A 22808-nucleotide genomic window follows, 5' to 3' on the forward strand; every position below is an offset into this window, starting at 1 on the left:
ACTCTCAGCACTGCTTAAAAGAAAACATGGAAAAGCAAATCAGTCTGAGAAAAAACAAACAAACAGGAAAGACGATTATGATGTGGAACCAGCACCAGACTCTTCAAAAGAAGAGAAACACATGCTAGATACAATACAATGAGATACAATGCTAGGTGACAATATAGATAATCATAGGAAGCCTAAGCATGGAAAATGTACTACATTCTGCAAATGCAAGCAAATGAAATGTGATCAACCGAATTACAGTGAAACAGCTGAATGTGCATCACATTTCAGTGATACCAGCTTCTTTGGGAAAGGAACTGGACACTTTGGCTTCAATGATGAAGATGGAAATCCAATTGCCAAACATTACACACCAAAGTCAAGCAATATAAAGAATAGCTTTCTATGGGACATGCCTGAAATAAAGTATCAGGGTCTTCCTTGAAATGATTGTGTACAATCATTAGACCCAGAAAACTGGCTCAATTCAGTAGTGATTGAAGATGCAATTTCTGCTCAATGCAGCTCTAAACAAAGACATTGTGTTAATTCCATTCAACACTGATGTGTGGGGTCCTGGAAAGCACTGGTGTTTTGGTGTAGTATTTTTCTACACATGAAATAGTAATTCTTTGATTCTAAAAAACAAAACAAAACCAAGAGCTCAAGCACATAGTGAAGTATTGTTATTTATCGTTGCTACCTGCTATCAGCTATATTCGTTTTAGTCTGTCCCGTTGGGAACAGCGGATTTATTTATTTATTTATTTAGTATTCTAACACATTAATCCTAATCTACAGTCATAAAGTGAGTGTGACAGACTGTTCGAAAAATGTTTTGTAACTGCATTTTTATTCTAAAAGACAAATGTGCTGTTTGCTCGTAATGTCTGAAAGAATTAGAACGACGTGGAAGTTCATAAATTATTTTATTTTAATTATTCTGTTGGTATGTTGAACTCCCCTTTGCAGGGCTGCCAACTTTTAGGAAACTGTTTGAGTGAGACTTTTGAACAAGTACAATTTTAGCGCGCGGTGAAGTGCTGTGAGTGACTTAGTTGCAAAACAAATAGACATTTTTTTTTAAAAGATGGAAAATCATTACCTTAGGTGCATTCTGAGCCAGCATTTGAAGCTGCTGCATGTTCACGGTTGTAACTGGAAGCAGCTGACTTGGAGGCCTTGATTACTTCTGCTGGGGGCTCATACTTGAAGCAGTTGGGCTCCATACCGGACATCTTTATTGTCATTATAGAAGACAGTGTGCCTTCCAAGGCCAGAGCATTCCGTGTGTCAGTCTTGTTTAGTCCAATCATTGAAAAAACTCTTTCTGCATCAGCATTAGAGTGTGGCAGGGTTAGAATTAGTTGTGCCACCTTGCTCAGCATGGGTAGCTTAGGCATTCCTGTTACTGGACTCTTGATTGTGGCCATGTGTGCCCACACTTTATCCATCCTGTGGTACACCTCCTGCTCACTGACTCTGCTCACCGCCTGCTCCCAAATGCTTCTGGGAATGTCCTTTTCCTCCATAAGTTGATAGTCCAGGAACTCCTCACTCAACTTGTCCTGTTCTTTGGGATCTCCATATGGAAGCAGATGACTAAACCTGAAATATTTAGATTGAAAGACATTATATAATTAAAAACCCTTTACTTTTCTGTTTCTTTCACATGTTTTATCATTTTTTTAAAACATTGTATCTGTTTCCTGTGTTGCTATCTTTAGTAAATACATTACCATGAATCTAAGAAGCATACCTGTACACAAAGTATAGGGCATCATTCACATCACAGTCCATCTTCTGTTGAAAGTCAATGAATTGTGAATGTTCAAGGACTGGCTCCTTGAAGGGCAGCTTCTTAAAGGCATAGTCAACAGCTGCAACAAAGAATGCCCTCACAGCCTTGTGGAAGTTGTCTACCTGGTACTGACTGATCTCACCAGCTTCATGCAGACGGTTGAGGGTTGTTCTTGTTGTCCAGCCAACATTAAGCTTGTGATCTAGTTAATAACAAAACTTAGAATAAATATATTGTTCCCTTTAGTGTTTACTGCTTTATGCAAGTTTTTATTTTGTTATAGTCAGATTCAGTTTGACATTGTTTTACAAAGTTTAAGATTACCCAAAAGAGTAATTAACATCAACAGTAAACATACCTAGAAATTAATCTTTTCAAATATTTTTAATACCTGCCTTTGAATTCCACATCTTTAAAATTATTTTTACATAGATTTCTATTTTTAGCACATACCTGCCACCTGGTTCTGTTTGTCTTTATACTCAACTTCACACACATCAGCATTTTTTATTGCAGTTGTGGTAACAAACTTGGACATGAGTTTCTTAACATAAGACCTCATCTGAAAAAAAAAAATCACAAATTATATTAATAATAATACAATGGTAAAATGTTCAAAACAAATCATTATTTAATTATACAACTTTAATTATAATGTTGTGGAAAGAAGTGAAGAATATTATATATTTACCTGTCCATGGAGAAGATACACAGATGGCTCTTGGCGCTGAAAGAGTAAATTAAACTCTGTTAAGACAGGCAGTGTGGCCTGGTAGAATAAGAGGTGTACCTCTGTCATTGGATCCTCAAAATGCTTCCTAAGCCTCTTAAAGCGGGCTTGTTTCTCAACTGTAAATGACAGAGACAAAGATATATCAAGCATTATAGCAAGATGCAACTGGCATTTTAAATATCTAGGTGGATGAGCTAGGGTTGTCACCTGCCACCAGAGTCATTTTGTACAAAAAAAAAGTATACTTTTAAGTATATTTAATATTTAATGTCCCGGGAAGTCTTAGAGATTTCCCGGGACAGCAGCCTTAAAAAGAGAACAATCCAGGCAAAACCAGAACGGGTGGCAAGCCTAATTAGTACTCACTGTTAGACTTGAAGTAGCTGACAAGTGCTCGATACAGCTGTAGAATGCGGACTACTGCCGTCTCCAGACTCAGCCACCGTGTGGAAACATGGTCTATGACAGCCATGTACTCAGTATCACAAAACACACAGAATTCTGAAAAAAAAAAAAAAAAATTAAAATGCTGTGATGGCTTTTCATGATTTATTGTTATCATTTCAAAAAGGCTTATTATATTATGAAAAACTCTTACCATCCAGTCTACATTTTCTCTTGTGCTTGCTTTGAACCAGTATCCAATATCTACAACCACATCCTCCACATCAAAGTCTGACAACTGAAATAGGAAATTTAATTTCAACATTTATAATTTAAGCCAAAGTTTTCTATCTACATATCTTTTTAAATTATTGTTTTTTCTTGTGCATAATTATTTTTGTTTTATCAGAAAATTATCACTCTATAATTATCAGGTTCTAACTAGATTGTTTACACTAATTTGAATCCTCTAAATGATACAGTGAAACTTGAAGGAATTGAAACTTAATGCATATCATCAGTATAAAGTGTCGGTACAAACCTCAATATAATGAGTCCCAGCAGCACTGGCATTGTTGTGAACTATGTGGCAAGGACAACCATGGACATAAACAGTCGGATTTATGCTTAATATCCTTGATTTGATAGAGTTACAGACACCCATGTTCACATTGGCATTGTCCACTGACAGACCTACACAGTTTTGCCATGGGATGTTATCCTTCTTGAGGACACTGTCCATTTTTTCAAAAATGGTCTCTGCTGTGGCAGCATTAGTGCCAGTTGTGATGCACATATCTAGGAACATGTGTTCCACCCTGTCTACATCAAACAGTTTCACAGTCAATGGGTTCATCTTTTCCCTTCCTAAAAAAAATGAATTGATAAAAAAAATAAACTGTGGATAAATACAAACATCACAGTTATTGTGCTTCATTTAATCAAAAACTAGGATTAATGAAAATCATTAAAAGTCCTTCTTTTCTCTAAAATGAGATGTACCTGTATCATTTGATCCATCAGTTGACAAGGTGTATGGCCTGTTTCTCATCTTTTTGACCAGCTCATCATGAAGGTATGGTGCTATCGCCCTGTTGATAATACAAGTAGTCTTGGTCCTTGCAGCACCATATCTCTGTGCCACATCTGAATCCTTAAAACACTCTTTCATCAGTGGGCTGAAGTGGTCAGCAACTGCAAGGGGGACATTGTGATTTACCATCGTCACAGCAACTTTGATCTCAGCTCGTCGTGCCTGAAAACAAAGTATAAAAAAAGAATACTTTTACAGTCAGAACAAAAAGCTGTTTCTGTGGTTAGTCTTCCAGTGTAACAAATGGGAAAAGTACCAGTCAAATGTGTTTGCCAATATCTTCTGTACAAGAAGAAAATAATTTTGGAAAAACAAAATGTTAAAGAAGTTATTCATTCATACCTTCGCCTCAAGTTGTGTCATGTTATCCACCTTTGGAGCTGTGTTCACTGTAAATTTGGTAATTTGCTGCGATTGCTCCACTGCCTTGACCTTCCTCTGTGACTCGCTCTCTATGTGACGCTCCACATCTGCATGGCCCATATGGTAACAAGCATTCTCAGTTCTGCAAATCTCACACCAAAAATGATGCTGCGTGAGTCCCTTCTTAATAAAGGGCCATTCTGTTGTCCACCCGGGCTGGAATTTGGATTTATAAGTGGCTGCCCCACATTTGGTTCTTGATTTTCCAGAAGAATTTGACTTCTTGGCTGGCACAGACTTTTTTGTAGAGTCATCTGGTTCTGTCCCATCAGCTGAATCTTCCCCTACACACTCTATCCTGGCTGCCTTTTCAGCAGGTACATCAGCATGACCAGGTTCTGGTGACAGTGGTGTGTCAAGCCTTCCTAGGCCAAAGAAGGCTGTCAGTTTTTGGCTCTCTGGTACTTTTCGCTTTGATCCTGGTGGACACACTTTGGGTTGTTGCTGTCTTCTAGAGCCCTTTGCATGGTTTGGCTTGTTTGATTTACTCATCTGTAAAAAAAAAAACACACTTTTTTTGTATCGGTGTCTAGTGCTCAGTTAAGAGATCAAACACTGGAGTGTGGCAACTCGTTATTTAGACAGTTCAAAGTTATTCATTTAGACAGTTTTTATTTAGACAGTTATTTAGTTTATATTTGAAAATGGTGTCTGACAAATTAATAAATAATAACAACAACAATCGTATTAATAATAATACTCCTGGTCTATAATTTCAGTAACGGATATTTGCATATTTATAAATCATTCAACATCGAGCTCTAGAATGCTTTTATATTATATATATATATATATATATATATATATATATATATATATATATATATATATAACAGTTTATCTGTCAAAAAGAACTCAAAGCAGACAGACCATCATCAAAGCAATTTGAACTTAACCACGAATAATATAAATAAACTATAATAAAGTTTTTTGTTAAAATTACAATTGATGTCATTAATCTGATTTTATAATAGCAGCGAAGGATACTAGCTATATCTATGAACTTCAAAGCAACGCATAATTATTAGCATCATAAATAATCACGGATGATCAGATAAGCACAAATCTTAAGAAGATTAAAAAAAAAATTGTGTGTAACCGTTTTCCTACCTCTCAAGCTGTACCGGGGTTTGTATCTGCACCTCTCACTGCTGTCTCTGTCGCATTTCCCGCTCGCCGCTGCTTAAGCTCGCGGAGGACTTGTGATGGACTGTTACAATTCTTCCCGCGAACCCCTGACTGGTTAGCAAGGTGGTTCATTCCGGCAGATGAAGTGCGACACTCTGACTTTTCAGCAGTAATAAATTAAAACATTACACGTGCAGCCATTCAGTTACAGTGTCTTCCAAGAAGAGTGTTAGAAACTGACCCCAAAAATTGCGTGACACTTTTTTACCAATGCGTGTGAGCGTGAGAATATGCTCAAATGTGTGAGTCTCACGGCCATTGCGTGTGTGTTGGCAGCCCTGCCTTTGACAAAGTTTGGTTTAAACTGTGTGAACTATTTCTATTTAAATTGTATTATTATTACCACAGTCGTTTCCGGACAGTTTATGAGATATATTTTATTAACTGTTGCTAGTAAACTTTGAAAAAACGAGCCTTTGAAAGGCCGAGTCCACATATATTTTTAATTATTAACTGTTGCTAGTAAACTTTGAAAAAACGAGAATTTGAAAGGCCGAGTCCACAACAGCAGGTAAAGTGCAAAAACGTCAACGTCTTTATTTAAAGTGGAGAATAGTGATATCCAGACGCATACAAACAACACTCCAGCATTTAGAAAACAATAAAGTCTTGGCAGTTTATATAGCTTTTAAAAGCAGATGTACAGTAGGTGTCTTTACTGATGCGATTTTTTTGGTGGAACTGAACGAGAACACTGAACCAATTCTTACACATTTTGTTCGGGTCTCGTTAATATAGTTTCCACCAGTACAACTATGAAGTCTTTAATTCCTAGAACTTACATTATTCTTTAGTGAAAGTCATTGCAAAAACGAATGGTAAAATATGAACTGTCCCGCCCAAGAAGGGACACTTGGGAGGTTTAGATTCCCTGCAATCTGCTTCACGCCGAACGTGCGTGAACTGCTTTATGTCCCTCTTCCAGTACCGTATTATTGCTCGCTTTGCTCCACGTCGGCTGCACAGGCGCAGTCAATGCTTTCACCTGCTGGGAGATGAAAGACAGCGAGCAGGAACGCAGAGGCCCAGATTGTTAGAATATTGGCATTTATAATTATATATACTGTGTAGGTTTGGACAGCAACCGCAGCATAAAAAGATGTTTAAGAAACTCAAACAGAAAATTAACGAGGAGCAGTCCCCACAAAAGAACGCACAGCCTCAACAGCAGGCCCAGGTACGATAGGTACAGTCTGAGTAGTTTACTTTTTAAGATGTGTGTTGATTGCCGGTTCTGTCCTGGTGATGAAAACCCGATTTACTATCAGTAACGGAACCGCATTAAATGCAGCAAGAACGAATACGATAAACACCTGTTTGTTTCACCATCTGTTGAGATGTTCGTCGTATGTTCTCCATTTATTCCCCGGTCTAAATTTGTACAGCAAGTAATCAAGGTTATGGGACTATATGGAATAATGGAATGCGGACATTTCTAATGATTTCGAATATTGCCTGTTGCATTAATATAAACCCAACAACTGTTAACGATCCTTTTTTTATTTGAGAATTCGATATACAGCGTTTATGTTATTTTTTGTGTTTGTTTTTAATTGTCAGCAGTCGTCATACCACAAGGTCCAGTTTAAGTAGTACTTAAAGATAACAGCATAGTTTCTTCGCAATTTTAAAGAAGTACATCTATTACAGAATTCTACTGTTTTGTTTAATTAAATTGTACATTTTTTGCCAGTGACTGATATGGCGGATTGTTTTGATTTGAAAGCTGGGCACGTTTCAAAACTTGTATGGTTAAAAGCAGTGGAAGTAAAACGAGCAAGTGCATTAAGGTTTTGACAGGCTTTGGCTCACGTAAGTGCTCAGGTGACACGACAGATCCTGCTGCTGGGGGGTTGGGCGAAATACATCACTCACTTACACTGTAGACAAACGTAGGGGTTTGCTTGTAGTGCACTAGGGCTGTCAGTTAACCGTCAAAAGTGCAATCGATAATTGCGGCATATTAAATCGAATGGGTCGATAAATTATCGATTTAAATGCTAATCTTTTCAGTCTTCATTCCAGGAAATAAAAATAACTTCTCTAGTGCTGTATGAAGTCCCCATAACCCGTGCATTGTAAAATCCAGGTACAAAAAAATTACTTTTTTATTTTGAAATATCCAACTACAGTATTTCGCGACAGCAGCCTACAGAAACAAAAGTATGAAAAAAAACCCGTTTCCGTTTAAGTATCAGTGTTCGTTTACAAATATAAACAGTACGGTGAAATGTCCAACATAGAAAAAAATAATAATAATTTTTAAGTTTTCAGCAGTCTGTGTGTTATTTTACTCCACACATTGGTTGGTTAGAAACACAGGTCTGTCACCCTGGATCTAAGGCGGCTCGCTTTTTATTTACAGTACTTCAAGCTGAAGAAAAAACCTGTTCAGAAGGAACAGGTGTACCCGGCACACTCGGGTATTTTTTTTGTCCAGTTTAGCAAGATATGGGTATTTCACCTTAGATTGTTTCCACCACTCAAGCGGGTTGGAATCTGGGGAAATAGGTGTCTGATGTAAGCAGACACTTCCAGGATTGCCTGAGTTTGGTCATTAGTTGCTTGCTCTGTGGCGCTGTGTAACTGTCCCCAAACAGGTCTCCCATTACAGCCAAAGCAATTTTCTCAACTTCTTCATGTGGCTCGTTAATACCTTCTGTTTCCCCAGCAAAACCATTTTTAATCATCTCAGTTTTTATCTCTTCATGTACTTGCAGTTTTTCTGCTTCAGGTAAATGAACCAGCCTTTGAAACCGTGGGTCATATAGAATGATGCCTTGTTTAACATAAGTCCTTGGGCATTTTTGTTTTTCATTTCCCTAATTGTTAGTCTCACTGGGAATTTCAGAAGTGGACGCAGGTACCCCGGCAGCAGTTGCAGTTTGAAAGGTTTTAAAGTGTCACAGATCTTCTTAACAGTAGATAATTAGTTTGTTGTGAGTTCCAGGTGAGACAGCTTTTTTTCAAATATAACTTCTGCCACTGCAGCCTGTTGTTCCGATGCACGACAGATCATGTCGTATGTGCTATTCCATCGTGTTATGCAATCGTTCACAAGCTTTTCATTTTTCAGTCCAAGTAGTTTTTGTTCTTCTAGAAGATGCTTATCAGTTGTGGATCTGTGAAAATGCTGAGCTGTTTGTTTCAGCCTGGCAAGTACAGTCTGTATTGGTCTTACGTCAATTCTTACATGTTCTTTCAACATTTGTTTTGTCTTCAATCGTGCCTTTGGTTGTCCAGAAACCAAAATAAACGACAGTATACACTTTTGTAACCAGACTGTGTAGTGATGGTACGTCCAGAAACAGGATTACTGGGAAGTTCTGCCATGTTTTAACTTCTCTCGTTTTTCTGTTTATTCTGCACTGTCCATACACAACCGTAACTCGCTTGGAATTATGGGGTGTTCATAATTCCATCCAATGAGAAACGGGTTTAAACGATCACCCCGGGGTAAATAGGAAACACTAGCTTAGGAGAGTTTTTATGCTTTTCTTAAATATCCTGCCTTACCAAACGTAAATGGACAATCAGTTTTCTAACATTAAAATCGATTTAGGTAAAAAATATTAAAATCGATAATATCAATTTTCAATTTAATTGTGACAGCCCTATAGTGTACATCACTGATTAACATTGTGTTAGCTTCTGAATTACTCTGGAGTAACATACAATCCTGTTCATTAAGTACTGTATTGAAAGTCTGTGTTCAAGTCTGCCACTTAGGGCATGTATCGTTCGCAAGTGGGTGGGGGGCAACAACAATTAGTATTATTCTTTATTTTTCCCCTCAAGATGAACACTTACAACTAAACAAGGCTCTTGTAAACTAATAAACATTGCATGTTAACATTTGTTCTCCATCAAACAAACCTATTGTGTTCTCTCTGACCTTGCATACAACACTTATATTCCCATCACACACAGCGTAAGTTATTCCACATGCCTTGGGTTTGTATAATTTATTGGTAAAATAAGAACATGTTGGAGTTGTACTTGACTTGCACAGAATTTTGGCATTTGCATGTGAACTTTGTCTAATGGATTTGTCTTAATATGACTGGTTTTCTGAATTGAATATAAAGAGTCCACATATTCATGATGTCACCTGAGACTTACTGTCAGTACTACTGGAGCACGAGGAGATGAGTTATATGGATCAGTAGTTTCTGGGTAGTTCTTTATCAGTGATGGTATTGTATGTGTAAACTATGAAAAAGTAATGTATTATAGATCATATGTTTTTTTTTCACATTCCAAGGATAAAAATGGGGTTTTACACCAAAATGACCGTTCTGTTCAAAACCCACATGTTGAGTTTGTATTTTGTAGGAATTATTGTCCACATGTCATATAGGTTTATAAATGCATGTTCATCCTGCAGGTTTTTGTCTTTGAGTTTAAAAGTGACATTGAAAATAGAATTAACAAATTAATTGTTTTTTTTTTCAGTTTTCAGAAGCTTGCCATACTTTTTTCATTGTTTAATAATACATTATATCTTTTGACGTTGTACACTAATGTACTGTGTATTGTATGTGAAAACCAAACTACTGTTTAATCTTTAATAGATTTACAGCTCTATATTTTTGCAAGTAAGCCTAAATGTGCCATTGAACTGGGCAAAATAAATACATTACTCTCTCTTTTTATAGCTCCGTATAAAGGGCCTACCTGAGCCCAGTACATTACTCTTGTGTGTATTTGCAATTGAATATGAACTCTCCTGCGCTATATATATATATATATATATATATATATATATATATATATATATATATATATAGATATATATATATATATAGATATATATATATATATAGATATATATAGATATAGATATATATATAGATATATATAGATATATATAGATATATATAGATATATATATATATATATATATATATATAGATATACAGTACTGTGCAAAAGTTTTAGGCAGGTGTGAAAAAATGCTGTAAAGTAAGAATGCTTTCAAAAATAGACATGTTAATAGTTTATATTTATCAATTAACAAAATGCAAAGTGAGTGAACAGAAGAAAAATCTACATCAAATCAATATTTGGTGTGACCACCCTTTGCCTTCAAAACAGCATCAATTCTTCTAGTTACACTTGCACACAGTTTTTGAAGGAACTCGGCAGGTAGGTTGGCCCAAACATCTTGGAGAACTAACCACAGTTCTTCTGTGGATTTAGGCAGCCTCAGTTGCTTCTCTCTCTTCATGTAATCCCAGACAGACTCGATGATGTTGAGATCAGGGCTCTGTGGGGGCCATACCATCAGTTCCAGGACTCCTTGTTCTTCTTTACGCTGAAGATAGTTCTTAATGGCTTTCGCTGTATGTTTGGGGTCGTTGTCATGCTGCAGAATAAATTTGGGGCCAATCAGATGCCTCCCAGATGGTATTGCATGATGGATAAGTATCTGCCTGTACTTCTCAGCATTGAGGAGACCATTAATTGTGACAAAATCCCCAACTCCATTTGCAGAAATGCAGCCCCAAACCTGCAAGGAACCTCCACCATGCTTCACTGTTGCCTGCAGACACTCATTTGTGTACCGCTCTCCAGCCCTTCGGCAAACAAACTGCCTTCTGCTACAGCCAAATATTTCAAATTTTGACTCATCAGTCCAGAGCACCTGATGCCATTTTTCTGCACCCCAGTTCCTGTGTTTTCATGCATAGTTGAGTCGCTTGGCCTTGTTTCCACGACGGAGGTATGGCTTTCTGGCCGCAAGTCTTCCATGAATGCCACTTCTGACCAAACTTCTCCGGACAGTAGATGGGTGTACCAGGGTCCCACTGTTTTCTGCTAATTCTGAGCTGATGGCAGTGCTGGACATCTTCCGATTGCGAAGGGAAGTAAGCATGATGTGTCTTTCATCTGCTGCATTAAGTTTCCTTGGCCGACCACTGCGTCTACGGTCCTCAACGTTGCCCGTTTCTTTGTGCTTCTTCAAAAGAGCTTGGACAGCACATCTGGAAACCCCTGTCTGCCTTGAAATTTCTGCCTGGGAGAGACCTTGCTGATGCAGTATAACTACCTTGTGTCTTGTTGCTGTGCTGTCTTGCCATGGTGTATGACTTTTGACAGTAAACTGTCTTCAGCAACCTCACCTTGTTAGCTGAGTTTGGCTGTTCCTCACCCAGTTTTATTCCTCCTACACAGCTGTTTCTGTTTCAGTTAATGATTGTGTTTCAACCTACATATTGAATTGATGATCATTAGCACCTGTTTGGTATAATTGTTTAATCATACACCTGACTATATGCCTACAAAATCCCTGACTTTGTGCAAGTGTACCTAGAATAATTGATGCTGTTTTGAAGGCAAAGGGTGGTCACACGAAATATGGATTTGATTTAGATTTTTCTTCTGTTCACTCACTTTGCATTTAGTTAATTGATAAATATGATCTATTAACATGTCTATTTTTGAAAGCATTCTTACTTTACAGCATTTTTTCACACCTGCCTAAAACTTTTGCACAGTACTGTATGTGTATATATATATATATATATATATATATATATATATAAAGCAGTTTCTAAAAGCGAAAGCTTTGAGAACAGTGGAGGTACCATACGATAAAAGCAATTAGAGTGCAGGCTTTAAAAATATATAGCAATTTGCCAGACCGTGCCAAGAAGATTATTCCCCCTCGACTACAATTACAGCATGAAAAGCAGCCTGCTGTATCATTGTGAGCTGCTATCCATACTCCAGCTGATGAAATTCCCCTTGCTCTACAGCTTTCACTTATGTATGGTGATCTTGAAAAGCTTTTAGGAATTATGGCTGGTTTATGGCCAGTACCAGAAGCTACTGTATACAGCGATACATTAAAAATTCAAGACCAAGGGTACATTTTATGTGCGTGTTTTTGCCCTTAACAACTAAATTGCATGCAGTGAATGCATTCATGCATGTTTAACTGTGCATTATAAACATTAGAGAAGGGAGAGTCCTTGCATATTAATGGAACGGGATGTATTATAATGTCATATTTTTGCCTCCAGTATGTGTGAGAGCTCTGCCGATTTTTGTGTGTGCCCTATTTACAAATCTCTTGTTAGGATTTATTTTTTCTTATTGTCTTTGTAAATGTAATTCTGAAAACAGTGAATTATCTTTGAGAGTCTATTGAAGCACACATTATTATGGGCTAGTGTTATAAGATTTCACAGTACATAGAACTAAGTTTTTACTGTATTCTTAAGCTTTTTGCTCAGTTTTGTGGATTAAGACATCCTGGAAATAACAGTACAGAATCAGTTCTGACCCCAGTCAGAAACATGCAACATACTGTTCGACTGGAAACCCATAAATATTTTTAGCCTATTCAGAGGTCGCGTTAACATAAAATTTGGCGTCCTAGACGCAAAAGAAATGTATTGGGTGGAAAAATATTGTCTTGCATTCACGGGATGGACAGAATGGGAAAGGGATGCAGACATGCATATTTGCAGTAATCTATTACACTGAAGCAGAATGATCGTAAAAAAAACTGTTCTGCAATATAACTGCATCAATTAAGGTACACTCCAGTCCTGTAGGTGGCAGCAATAAGCCTCATATTTGGCTTACACAGCAATTTTAAGGATATTTACTTTTAGGCCCTGCCCACACTATATAACCGATCTCAAGATCCGTACTCCAAAACGTTTTAATGAATCCACACACAAGTAGGGCTTAAAGTTCTCTTTTTAATCTGGTGATGTCCCTTTAAACACATTTTAGCTTGATTCTGTTTCATAATTAACCTCAGAAAAATCTGTTAATTACTTTGCTTTTAGCGTCATATCTTGTCTGAGCCCAATTCTGGTCCCTTTCATTTTATTTCAAACAGAGCTGACAAATTTACGTGAATTGTTCATCCCTGATCCTAATTTAACGCTGTGCTTTTGTTATTTTCCCCACTAGTTTAACAGAGATGACCTGACAGATTTTTTTTTTTTAAGCATAAAAATGAATCCCTAATGCGGATTGTACACTGATAGCAAGTCAGTTGTCAGTCGGAAGAGTTCTGCATCCCGAACCGAAGGCGAGGGCGCTAACGAAAGTCAAGGTCAACTATCGCACGGTAAAGCCATCATCGAGAGGGCACTATCGCTATTAGAATTTTTTTTTTTACCATTATTCTCTTAAAAAAAAAAAAAACCCAAAAAACACCTTAAAACCTAGATTGAACTTAACTTGTACTTATTCGTTGGGTACCTTTCCGCTGAGTAAAGACATTCTAAGAAAATAGCCCTGAACATTTTTTTAAATAAAAAACAAGGATGTCCTATATATAAAGAGAAAAAAAACTTTGTATTCTTTATTAACCTGTTAGGGTTTTAAACCCCTACTTATAATCTGGTCATTGCCTGAGAAACGAACGGAGCAATTACTGAAAAGTCCATGTAAAATGGAGTCTGAACTACCAATACAATCTCCCGTTAAATACCACTCTAAAATGCCTCCTAACTCCCCATGTTTCTACCTTCAGCCAAAGCCTTTCTCTCCTGAATCTATATATCAATGGAGCAATATTACTGAACTGTCCAAGTCTCGCTTTGTTGTTGTTGAAAGATGCTGTGTCTGTGCTCCAGTCGAGCTGACAGTCTGTGATTGGTTCTTGGCAGTTGCAGGTACAGGGTTGGTTGCTTTTGTCGATGCAAAGTATGATTGGCTGGTTCTGGTGGTCCAAAATTCATTTGGACCAATTGTGTCTTTGTTTAGTATTTACTGTCCAATAGATGTGAACTATGCTTAAAAATACATCAATACACTAGCGCAGATTGTTTTTAAATTTGATTCACAGTTGGTGCTGAGATATTCCAGCGGGCATCTACCATCTATTTGAGCCTGTTAGAACTGGAAGCTAACTGGCTGACAGTACTGAATCGTTTTCTAATGAAGATGATCACCCATCTGCTTCTCAGCCATCTACTTCTGACTATATGAGTACTACAGTGACCGAAGCAGTAGTAATGCAGAAAAATGCAAACAATAAATACGTTCTTATAATTTTGAATGGGAGATAAGTATCCATGGCTTGTTTATCGAGACGGCAAGATGTACTGTGTGTGTGAGAAGGGCTGCTGGGCAAACGAAAAAAAAAAGCATAAACGAGGTGTAACAGGGCAAGGAGCCCTGTACAGTGTTCTGTTTATTTATTTTTAGAACGGGGTTTCCCCCTCCGCCTCTGTGTTATTTTGTATTATTATTATTATTATTATTATTATTATTATTATTATTATTATTATTATTATTATTGTTGTTGTCGTTATGATTTATTAGTGTATTTATATGACGGCGAAGTGCCGTGTATTTTGTTATTTTGGTATCTATTTAGAAATATATGTGATGGTTTAGCCGTGTGTTTTATTTTGTTTAGTAGTGTGGATGGGAAGCCCCATCCACAGCAGTTTAAAAACCTCGTGCAGAAGGTGGCCATCTCCCGAATTAAGTGATTAATTTGTTTCTAATCCGGAGATGGTCACCTGCATAAAAGCCTGCAGCTCTCTGCACTCGTGGGTGTTAGAGCGGAGAGAGAGAGCGAGGAGCGAGAGAAAACTAAACTAAACAAAAAAGAAAACCCAGGATCAGTGAAGGCTACTGCCCAGCCTGACCTGGATCATTTATTATTATTTTGTGTTCAAGATTTGTTTTGTTTACCTTTTTTATTCCGCTCTGTGAGCACTGTGTTTTCTGTATGAACTTTTTATTTTATTTTTGTTATTTAAATAAAACGGCGCTGCCGCGTCTTTTGTTTTGAACTGCAGTATTTGGTGTCAGTTTGTTTTGGTTCCTGCTTCTGACCTGACGTCACTGCTCAGTCAGCCTGCCACACGAGGATATACACATTTTCAAGAATCTTTGCTTAAAAGACACAGACACGGTGAAGCTGTTGCTGTTACTGGAATGCAGAAAAATATGAAAACACACGTAGATGAAGGCAACAAACTGCTTAGAATCCCGTCTCGTTGTCATGTGAATGGTCTACTGTTGGTATATAACAAAGAAGAAAGTGTGTCTGTGTTCATATGTATGTCCCAGACAGAGATTGTTTAAACTACTGTATGGCATAGAGTGTAAAAGTTCATAAAAATGTACCAAGGTGCACGTCCCTGGAGTTTATTAGCCTTTTTGTTAACAATAGGTTAGTATTTGATGGATGGGACGCAAAATTTTGGGCATGTGCGTTTCAGGAATGCATGAACAGAAAAGCTAGCGCAACCTCTGCCTATTTTTATTTTAGAATGGCAGTGTGACTGTTTGCAATTCCGATGACCTGTAAGCTAAGAGAAGCGTTGAGATACTGGGGTTGAGTCTGCAGTGAATAGGACCCTTGCCTGCTAACATCTTTTGTTAAGTTTCCCCACCCTTTTCTCTCCTTTATAGACCCTTCCTAAGTCCGTAACCCCGCCTACAGGTAACAGAAGCCGTTCCTCGTCCCTGTCCAACCGGCAGGATGAAAGCCCAATCACTCCAGGTGACAGAGAGGTGAGTTTCTTGTATGTTTGTCCTAAGTTCTCAATGGGATACAGTATGTTGACATTCTGGTTTGACATACCATTCTATTGGAAAGCCTTTGGCTGGTATTGATGGTAGTTTTCCTTAAGGGGTTGAAATCTCAGTTATTTTAACTAATATTGTCTAGATTGAATACAACTGAATACAAACCAGAATACATTAATACATTAGTTAAGGTAACTCTGGTAATTCACATCAAGTTGCCCTTTAAGGCACAAAAACAAAATCTGTCAACACTTGTTTAAATATTAAATATATTGTTGTTTAAATATCATTAAAAGGGAGATTTTTCAGACTTCTTACAAATCTGTTTAATGTTTGTCAAGGAAGGTTCTATTTTGCTCAGCAGAGAAATACAATTGGTATGAATTATTCAGAATGCGTCAAGTTGCATGCATTTAATCTTGAGCAGAATTTTGCTGTTCATGAGAGATGATCTTCACAGTTCAAAGTACTCAAATTCTATTTATTTATTAAGCTGTTGTCATATTCAGAATGGGAATCCGGAGATGTCTTTGTGTTTAACTTTTTTATATATTGTTTTGCAATGTTATTAATACAGTGTAGTACAATGTATCCATATACTATACATTTAATGCAAGATACTCATAAAAACGGTACATTGTGGTTGAATTAGTATTCTTCAGGCCCATTTGTATACTGCCTTCTGCTTTTATAACAGTGACTTACAAAAGAGATACTGTCCCTTTCTTCCAGTATTGTAATGTGTAATTGGCAATATGACATCATTCTAGTCGTAGAAATGTTGGGATTCATGCTGGTGGACAGGAGTGATCTGTGCAACCAGCCTTAAAGATTAAATGTATCACAAATGATTACATGTCATAACACTGTATTTTAATTGTAACCTTTCTCGGTGCAAGAGTTGGGGGCGATATCATCCAATATTTTACAGGCTAGTTACCTGATGGCATTAAACTTGGGTATCCCAGCAGTGTGTTGTATTAACCCAAAAGCATTTGAATGTTTTATGGATATTCATTATTTCCACAGCAGGGGGGGGGGGGGGGGGGTTGGTTCATCGTTCTACAGTTCTCATTGCAAGGCCACTAGAAATCTTCAGAAAAACTTCTTTTTGATAAGATTCAATACAAATATATTTAAAAAAGCAACTTACTAACTTTCAAACTGACATTGTAGTGGTCAGTCATGTTTGTTTTTGTAAATACTGGTCAGACTTTTTTTTGCAATTGATTCAAATACAGTACTATTGTCAAATAGCTTCATGATTTCTGCAGATTTCTTTTGGCCACATCTACTGTACCATCACGATTTCTGTTCTGTTTAAGTCTATTTTTAGTTTTTGACCTCACCTTTTCTCTGTCATTGGAAAGACTTTTTTGTAATATCACATACATTTGAAGGGCTGTCGCAGTGTAACATACACAGTCAGGGCTTGAATTTAATTTTTGTGTGCTGGGGGGATTTCCCCCCTATGCTGCAGCCAATCGGGGGGATTTCAAAATTTTAGGGGGGAATGGCAAAAAAAAAGGCTTTTGCATATAAAAAAAACTATAACTGCATCATCATTCACACTGATGTTGCTTTAAAATAAGCTCCTTTTAGGAGACCTACCAGATGTTCATCCTTGCGAGACAGAGCATTGCTTTTGCCATTGCCTGATGTGAAGTTTTTGCATGCAGCAGAAGAAAAATGTGCTTTTCTTTTAAACCAGCACGCCATTTCTTTTTCTCCGCCTGTTTTTCACCGTTTTCATTTATGTATGTTTAACTACTGGATAGTTTGTACTGCATGCATGTAACATTTCAAATGAAAGGCCAAACACTTCCTTTTATATTAGGTAAGTTGCAACAGGATCAGGCATACTATATGTGGTAGAGATGAGAATATATGTTTAAAAAAAAAAAAAAAAAAAAAAAAAGCCTTTTCCTAAAAGTCATGTTTGCTCACTGCTATATATATTGTAATCATAGATGGCTAAAAAAAAAAAACAAAAAAACACTGCACCATTGAACCCCAATATGAAATGAACATGGTGGGGGTTGAGCTTCTAAGCCTTCCAACAGTACTGCCCCATTCAGTCTAACTGCTACAATGATGAAGCAATAGACTCAAAACGAAACCTAAGCTGTTAACTCTGTCACATGATGAGGGGCTTAAATTAAGGTGACCGTAGTTCCAGCTAGGAGTACCGCATACACACACTGAATACGTCTTTGGAAAGCCCCAGATATGTACTTTTAAACAAGCCATGCGAAAGTCACCGCTTGCAAAACAACACCTAGATAGACTTAATATTGTCTATTTTTTCAAAACTTTCTACTTACTGCATTGTACTGAGTTTCTATAATGCTTAAAGATAGCGGCCTAGAATCACATACGAGTGTCACAGCACTACTTTTATTTATTTATTTATTTTTTTATTTTTTTTAACCAGAACTATGCAGAATGTGGTTCATAGTGCTTTCGTCACTAACACCCACTTCCTTAGACTGTAGTAGCGTTTCCGGCATTCTAAATTGGGTGAAAAATACAATAGCTTGGTGTCTTCAAATATCTCTGCAGGATTTTCCCACACTGAAAGTTGCAGGTATGTGGGAAAAACTTGCAAAATGTGCGATTCCCGCGATCCCACGCTGAAATTCAAGCCCTGCCAGTAGTGTTCAAATGTTTGGAACCAGCAAGACTAGGTGTGGGGATTTTATTGATTTTTCCCTCACTCAGATCCCTTTACTTACTAAATATCTTTGTCACCTCTTTAAATATTTTAATGAATAACACATCTTGCAAGTAGAATGGTACCCTGAAATGTTCTCCCTTTTCGAGGAAAGCAAGTGATGTTGTACCCCAAATATGTTGTACCCCAAATATGATCCACTTACTTCCAAATAAGGACTACCAAGGACAACACTACATTGAATATTGTACCCGTCTTGCCAGTCACCACAGGAAAATCAGTTTTTGGGTAAAATAGAGAACTAATGTTCTACCCAGTCATTCAGAATTGTTAATAAATTAGTTAATAATGGTGTGATAGCTGTTTTTATTCAGAAAAATAATGAAATAAAAAAGGTTGTACACAAACATTGCTCACAGAGCAAAGTAAAAGCACCGTGCTGGTGATTTCCAGTATGCGTAGCATTTGTTTACTTTTACTTTCGTTTTAGTTTCTTTGTCTTCACCTCGCTCTCTCTCTCGCACACACGTTCCTCCTCTTGAACACCCACACTGAACAAAAAAAGCTACAGGTTTGTATACCAGTGACCATCTCCAAATTAGCAATACATGAATCAATTAATCTGGAGACGGTCACCTTCTGCACAGGGTTTTTAATATTTGCGTGGTCGACAGCAACTCTGTTTATAATTAATCTGCTGCCGACAACACATTTTTACGAGATGTCTGGCAGAGATGAACTGCTGACAATCTCCCCTACCAGTCCACATCCAAACAATAACAAAGAAAATGTTTGTTTTAAATAATCACAAAATAATTCAAAGCATACCAAAACACACAAACCATTATTTTTAAATACACCCGTTCTGAAATAAACAAACAATACATTTTCTTTTAGATAATACAATAAACACAATACATTTAATCAGCAGGGCTTTGCCCTGCCCCCTATTTATGTTCTACCCTGCCACAAACGTCCGAAACGTCCCAGTCATCCCGGCCCAGAGTCGGGCAGCAATGGGTTCTTAGGATGCGGCCACGGTGGGAGGTCCTACTCCCATGCCAACGCTGGCAGCGGCCAGGCTGACCTTGAACAGGCTGCCTCCTCCGGCCAAGGCAATCCTGGCAGCCGAACTGCTGCTAGTGCAGGTGGTCTCCTGATTGGATACCGATAACAGAGTGCAGATAAGCTATTGTAAACTACAAGAACAATACATAGGGTCTATATTTAAACTGTTTTATAATTATACATGTTAAAAAATGAACAAATATCGTTTGCGTGTATTTGACAAAAATGAACAGGTATTGTTTACTTGTTGCATTTACTTCAGAAAGTGAATATAATATTATGTTCTTGACAGCAATTTATAAATTTGTTTTACAACAGTCACACAAAAATAACATTTTGTATTTGTACTAGTAAAAACACTTATGTAGAAAAAAAAATATGTAAGGTGACATTAACTTTCATAGCCACATACTATCACATTGTGGATTATAACTTCGACCTGTACTGTACAGTAGAAAAGAAAAATGTAGCCTACACAATGTCAACTACAACAACTTTTGTTAAATTCTTATTTTAAGCAGCACAACTTAAATTGTTCACGTAACCAAAAAAAATCAGTCAAACTTGAATTTGTTACTTGTCAAAAGACAGCACAATAATCAATTTCTTCTTCAAAATACTGCTAAATACACCTGCAACCAATGCAGATTAAGCAAGATCAACATAAATTACAAAAGGAAATTTTGAAGTACACTCTAATAATAACAACTTAAACCATCAATGTTATTTAGGATTCAACCTAAAAAAAATAAACAAAAAACCCCATCAGAATAGTATTCTACTCAGTTCGCTGTTGTATTTAATGTAGCATCAAGTCTGTTCTGCTGCAGACCACTCCATTATCCTATTGTTGTCTTTAGATATTTTAAAAACATTCCAAACACTGCTCTTTTGAAACGTATTTACTGCAGGTTGATCGCACACTACACAGTACTGCAAGGGAAATGACTGTCTCAGTGTTTTTACGTCATTAGTAAATGTGCCAAATAAAACCATTAAATTTGTTGCTGGAAGAAATTCAAGCATGAATATAGGTGTACGTTAACGGCTAAAATAACAAAAACTGCCGGTTTAGTGACTGTTTTCCTTATGTCGGTGCCATGTAGGGTGACCACCCAACCCTAATTGGACGGGACACTCCCTAAATGTAAAGATCAAGTCCCGGTCCCGGGCTAAATGCATCCGGGATGGAATTTGTCCCGGGTTCCTAGACACAGTGCAGTCTTACAGTTTAGCGCCACAGTCAAACCATAGCATACTGTAAAGCCATAAATATTTGAGAGCAAAATATTTGGTGAATCACACCCATAAAACCTGTTTTGCTCCAGAAACATTGGCTACCAGTTGCAATAGACGAAGTATGTATTGTCAGTAGAATTTGATATTTGTGCAAAAATGTTTGCGTTTTTTTCATTCACAAAAAATGCATAATAAAAGGATTGCAAATACTTAATTTTACAGTATCTGTTTGGCGCAAAGCCCTGCCCCTGCCACATCATTTTGCAATACCTCGCATAGCCCCAGAGTAATTGACCCATTGGATAGCCAATCTAAGACATAAAACTATATAGTCCCACTGTCATGTTGCTTTTTACACTCACATCACATGTTCCTCAACAGCCTGACACTGATCTGCTTTGGCGACAACAAACAAAATACAATTTTGATAGATTGCCATGTGTAATGCATTAAGTACGTTTTCTGTAACAAGCAGAAAGTAAAAGTAACAAATGTACAATACCCCCACCCCCTACATTAAATCCAACAATGAACTTGTACTTCAAAATTACCTTTTGTCATTTATGTTGATCTTGCTTAATCTGCATTGGTTTGGGTGCATTCAGCTGCATTTTGAAGCAGAAATTGATTCTTGTGCCGTCTTGTTCGGTAACCGATTCAAGTTTGACTGAATTTTATAACCAGAAATGTATGTATTTATTTATTTATTTATTTATTTATTTATTTATTTGGTTAAGTGGAGAATTTAGGTTGTGCTGAATTTAAGCAGTGTATGCCTAAAATAAGATTTGTTGTAGTTGACATTGCATGGCTACATTTTTTTTTCTACTGTACAGTATAGGTAGAAGTTATAATGCTTAATGCTTGACAGTGAGTGGCTATAAAAGTTAATGTCACTATCTATCTATCTCTCTCTATCTCTCTATCTATCTATCTATCTATCTATCAAAAATATATATAAATTTAGTCATTGCCAATTATTTTTGTTATTTTCTCCCAATTTAGAATGGCCAATTATTTTTTAAGCTCAGCTCACCGTTACCACCCGTGCGAAGACTCGGGAGGGCGAAGCCAAACACATGCTGTCCTCCGAAGCGTGTGCCGCCAGCCGACCACTTTTTTTCACACTGCGGACTCGCCATGCAGCCACCCAAAAGCTACAGCGTCGGAGGACAACGCAGCTCTCGGGCAGCTTACAGGCAATCCCGCAGGCGCCCGGCCAGACTACAGGGATTGCTGGTGCGCGGTGAGCCGAGGACACCCTGGCCGACCTAATCCTCCCTCACCCTGGGCGACGCTCGGCCAATTGTGCGCCACCCCCTGGGAGCTCCCGTCCACGGTCGGCTGTGGAATAGCCTGGACTCGAACTCGCGACGTCCAGACTATAGAGCGCATCCTGCACTCCACGCGGAGCACCTTTACTGGATGCGCCACTCGGCAGCCTGTCATTATATATTTTTTTCTATAGAAATGTTTTTACGAGTACAAATGCACATTTTTATTGTTGTGTGACTGTTGTCAAACAAATATATAAATTGCTGTCAAGCACACAACAATATAATGCTAAGTTATTCTTTGTGTTCATTTTCTGAAGTAAATGTAACAAGCACCTGTTCATTTTTTGTCAGAAATACAAGTAAATAATATCTGTTCATTTTTTAACATCTATAATTATAAAACAGTTTTAAATATAGACCCTATA

General features: G+C 37.5%; 2 protein-coding genes across 4 annotated transcripts in view; one reads left to right on the plus strand and one right to left on the minus strand.

The window, feature by feature from the left end:
* Positions 1 to 964: 964 nt before the first annotated feature.
* On the minus strand, positions 965 to 5882 carry LOC131718766 (uncharacterized). Of its 2 annotated transcripts, none has more exons than XM_059012925.1 (7): positions 3909 to 4219; positions 3121 to 3204; positions 2889 to 3023; positions 2481 to 2638; positions 2243 to 2351; positions 1748 to 1991; positions 965 to 1596 (listed from the first exon to the last, which is right to left on the minus strand). In XM_059012925.1, exons 3-7 carry the CDS (start codon positions 2992 to 2994, stop codon positions 1095 to 1097), a joined length of 1119 nt encoding a protein of 372 aa, XP_058868908.1. In that variant the 5' UTR covers positions 2995 to 3023; positions 3121 to 3204; positions 3909 to 4219; the 3' UTR covers positions 965 to 1094. The 2 variants fall into 2 exon arrangements, 1 of the variants encoding a protein (XP_058868908.1); XR_009317667.1 differs by lacking the exons at positions 965 to 1596; positions 1748 to 1991; positions 2243 to 2351 and adding exons at positions 3448 to 3773; positions 4342 to 4914; positions 5533 to 5882 and having other exon boundaries at positions 2505 to 2638; positions 3909 to 4161.
* A 649-nt stretch (positions 5883 to 6531) lies between these two features.
* LOC117394759 (golgin subfamily A member 4-like) overlaps positions 6532 to 22808 on the plus strand; it is a 92057-nt gene continuing 75780 nt past the window's right edge. For both annotated transcript variants that reach the window (XM_033993292.3, XM_059012926.1), the window contains exons 1-2: positions 6532 to 6787; positions 16009 to 16110. In XM_033993292.3, coding sequence (XP_033849183.3) covers positions 6710 to 6787; positions 16009 to 16110 — 180 coding nt within the window. In that variant the 5' untranslated portion in view covers positions 6532 to 6709. The remainder of the gene's footprint in view (positions 6788 to 16008; positions 16111 to 22808) is intronic.

This window comes from Acipenser ruthenus, chromosome 3 (assembly GCF_902713425.1).
Source record: "Acipenser ruthenus chromosome 3, fAciRut3.2 maternal haplotype, whole genome shotgun sequence".
In the NCBI taxonomy this organism is placed as follows: domain Eukaryota; kingdom Metazoa; phylum Chordata; class Actinopteri; order Acipenseriformes; family Acipenseridae; genus Acipenser; species Acipenser ruthenus.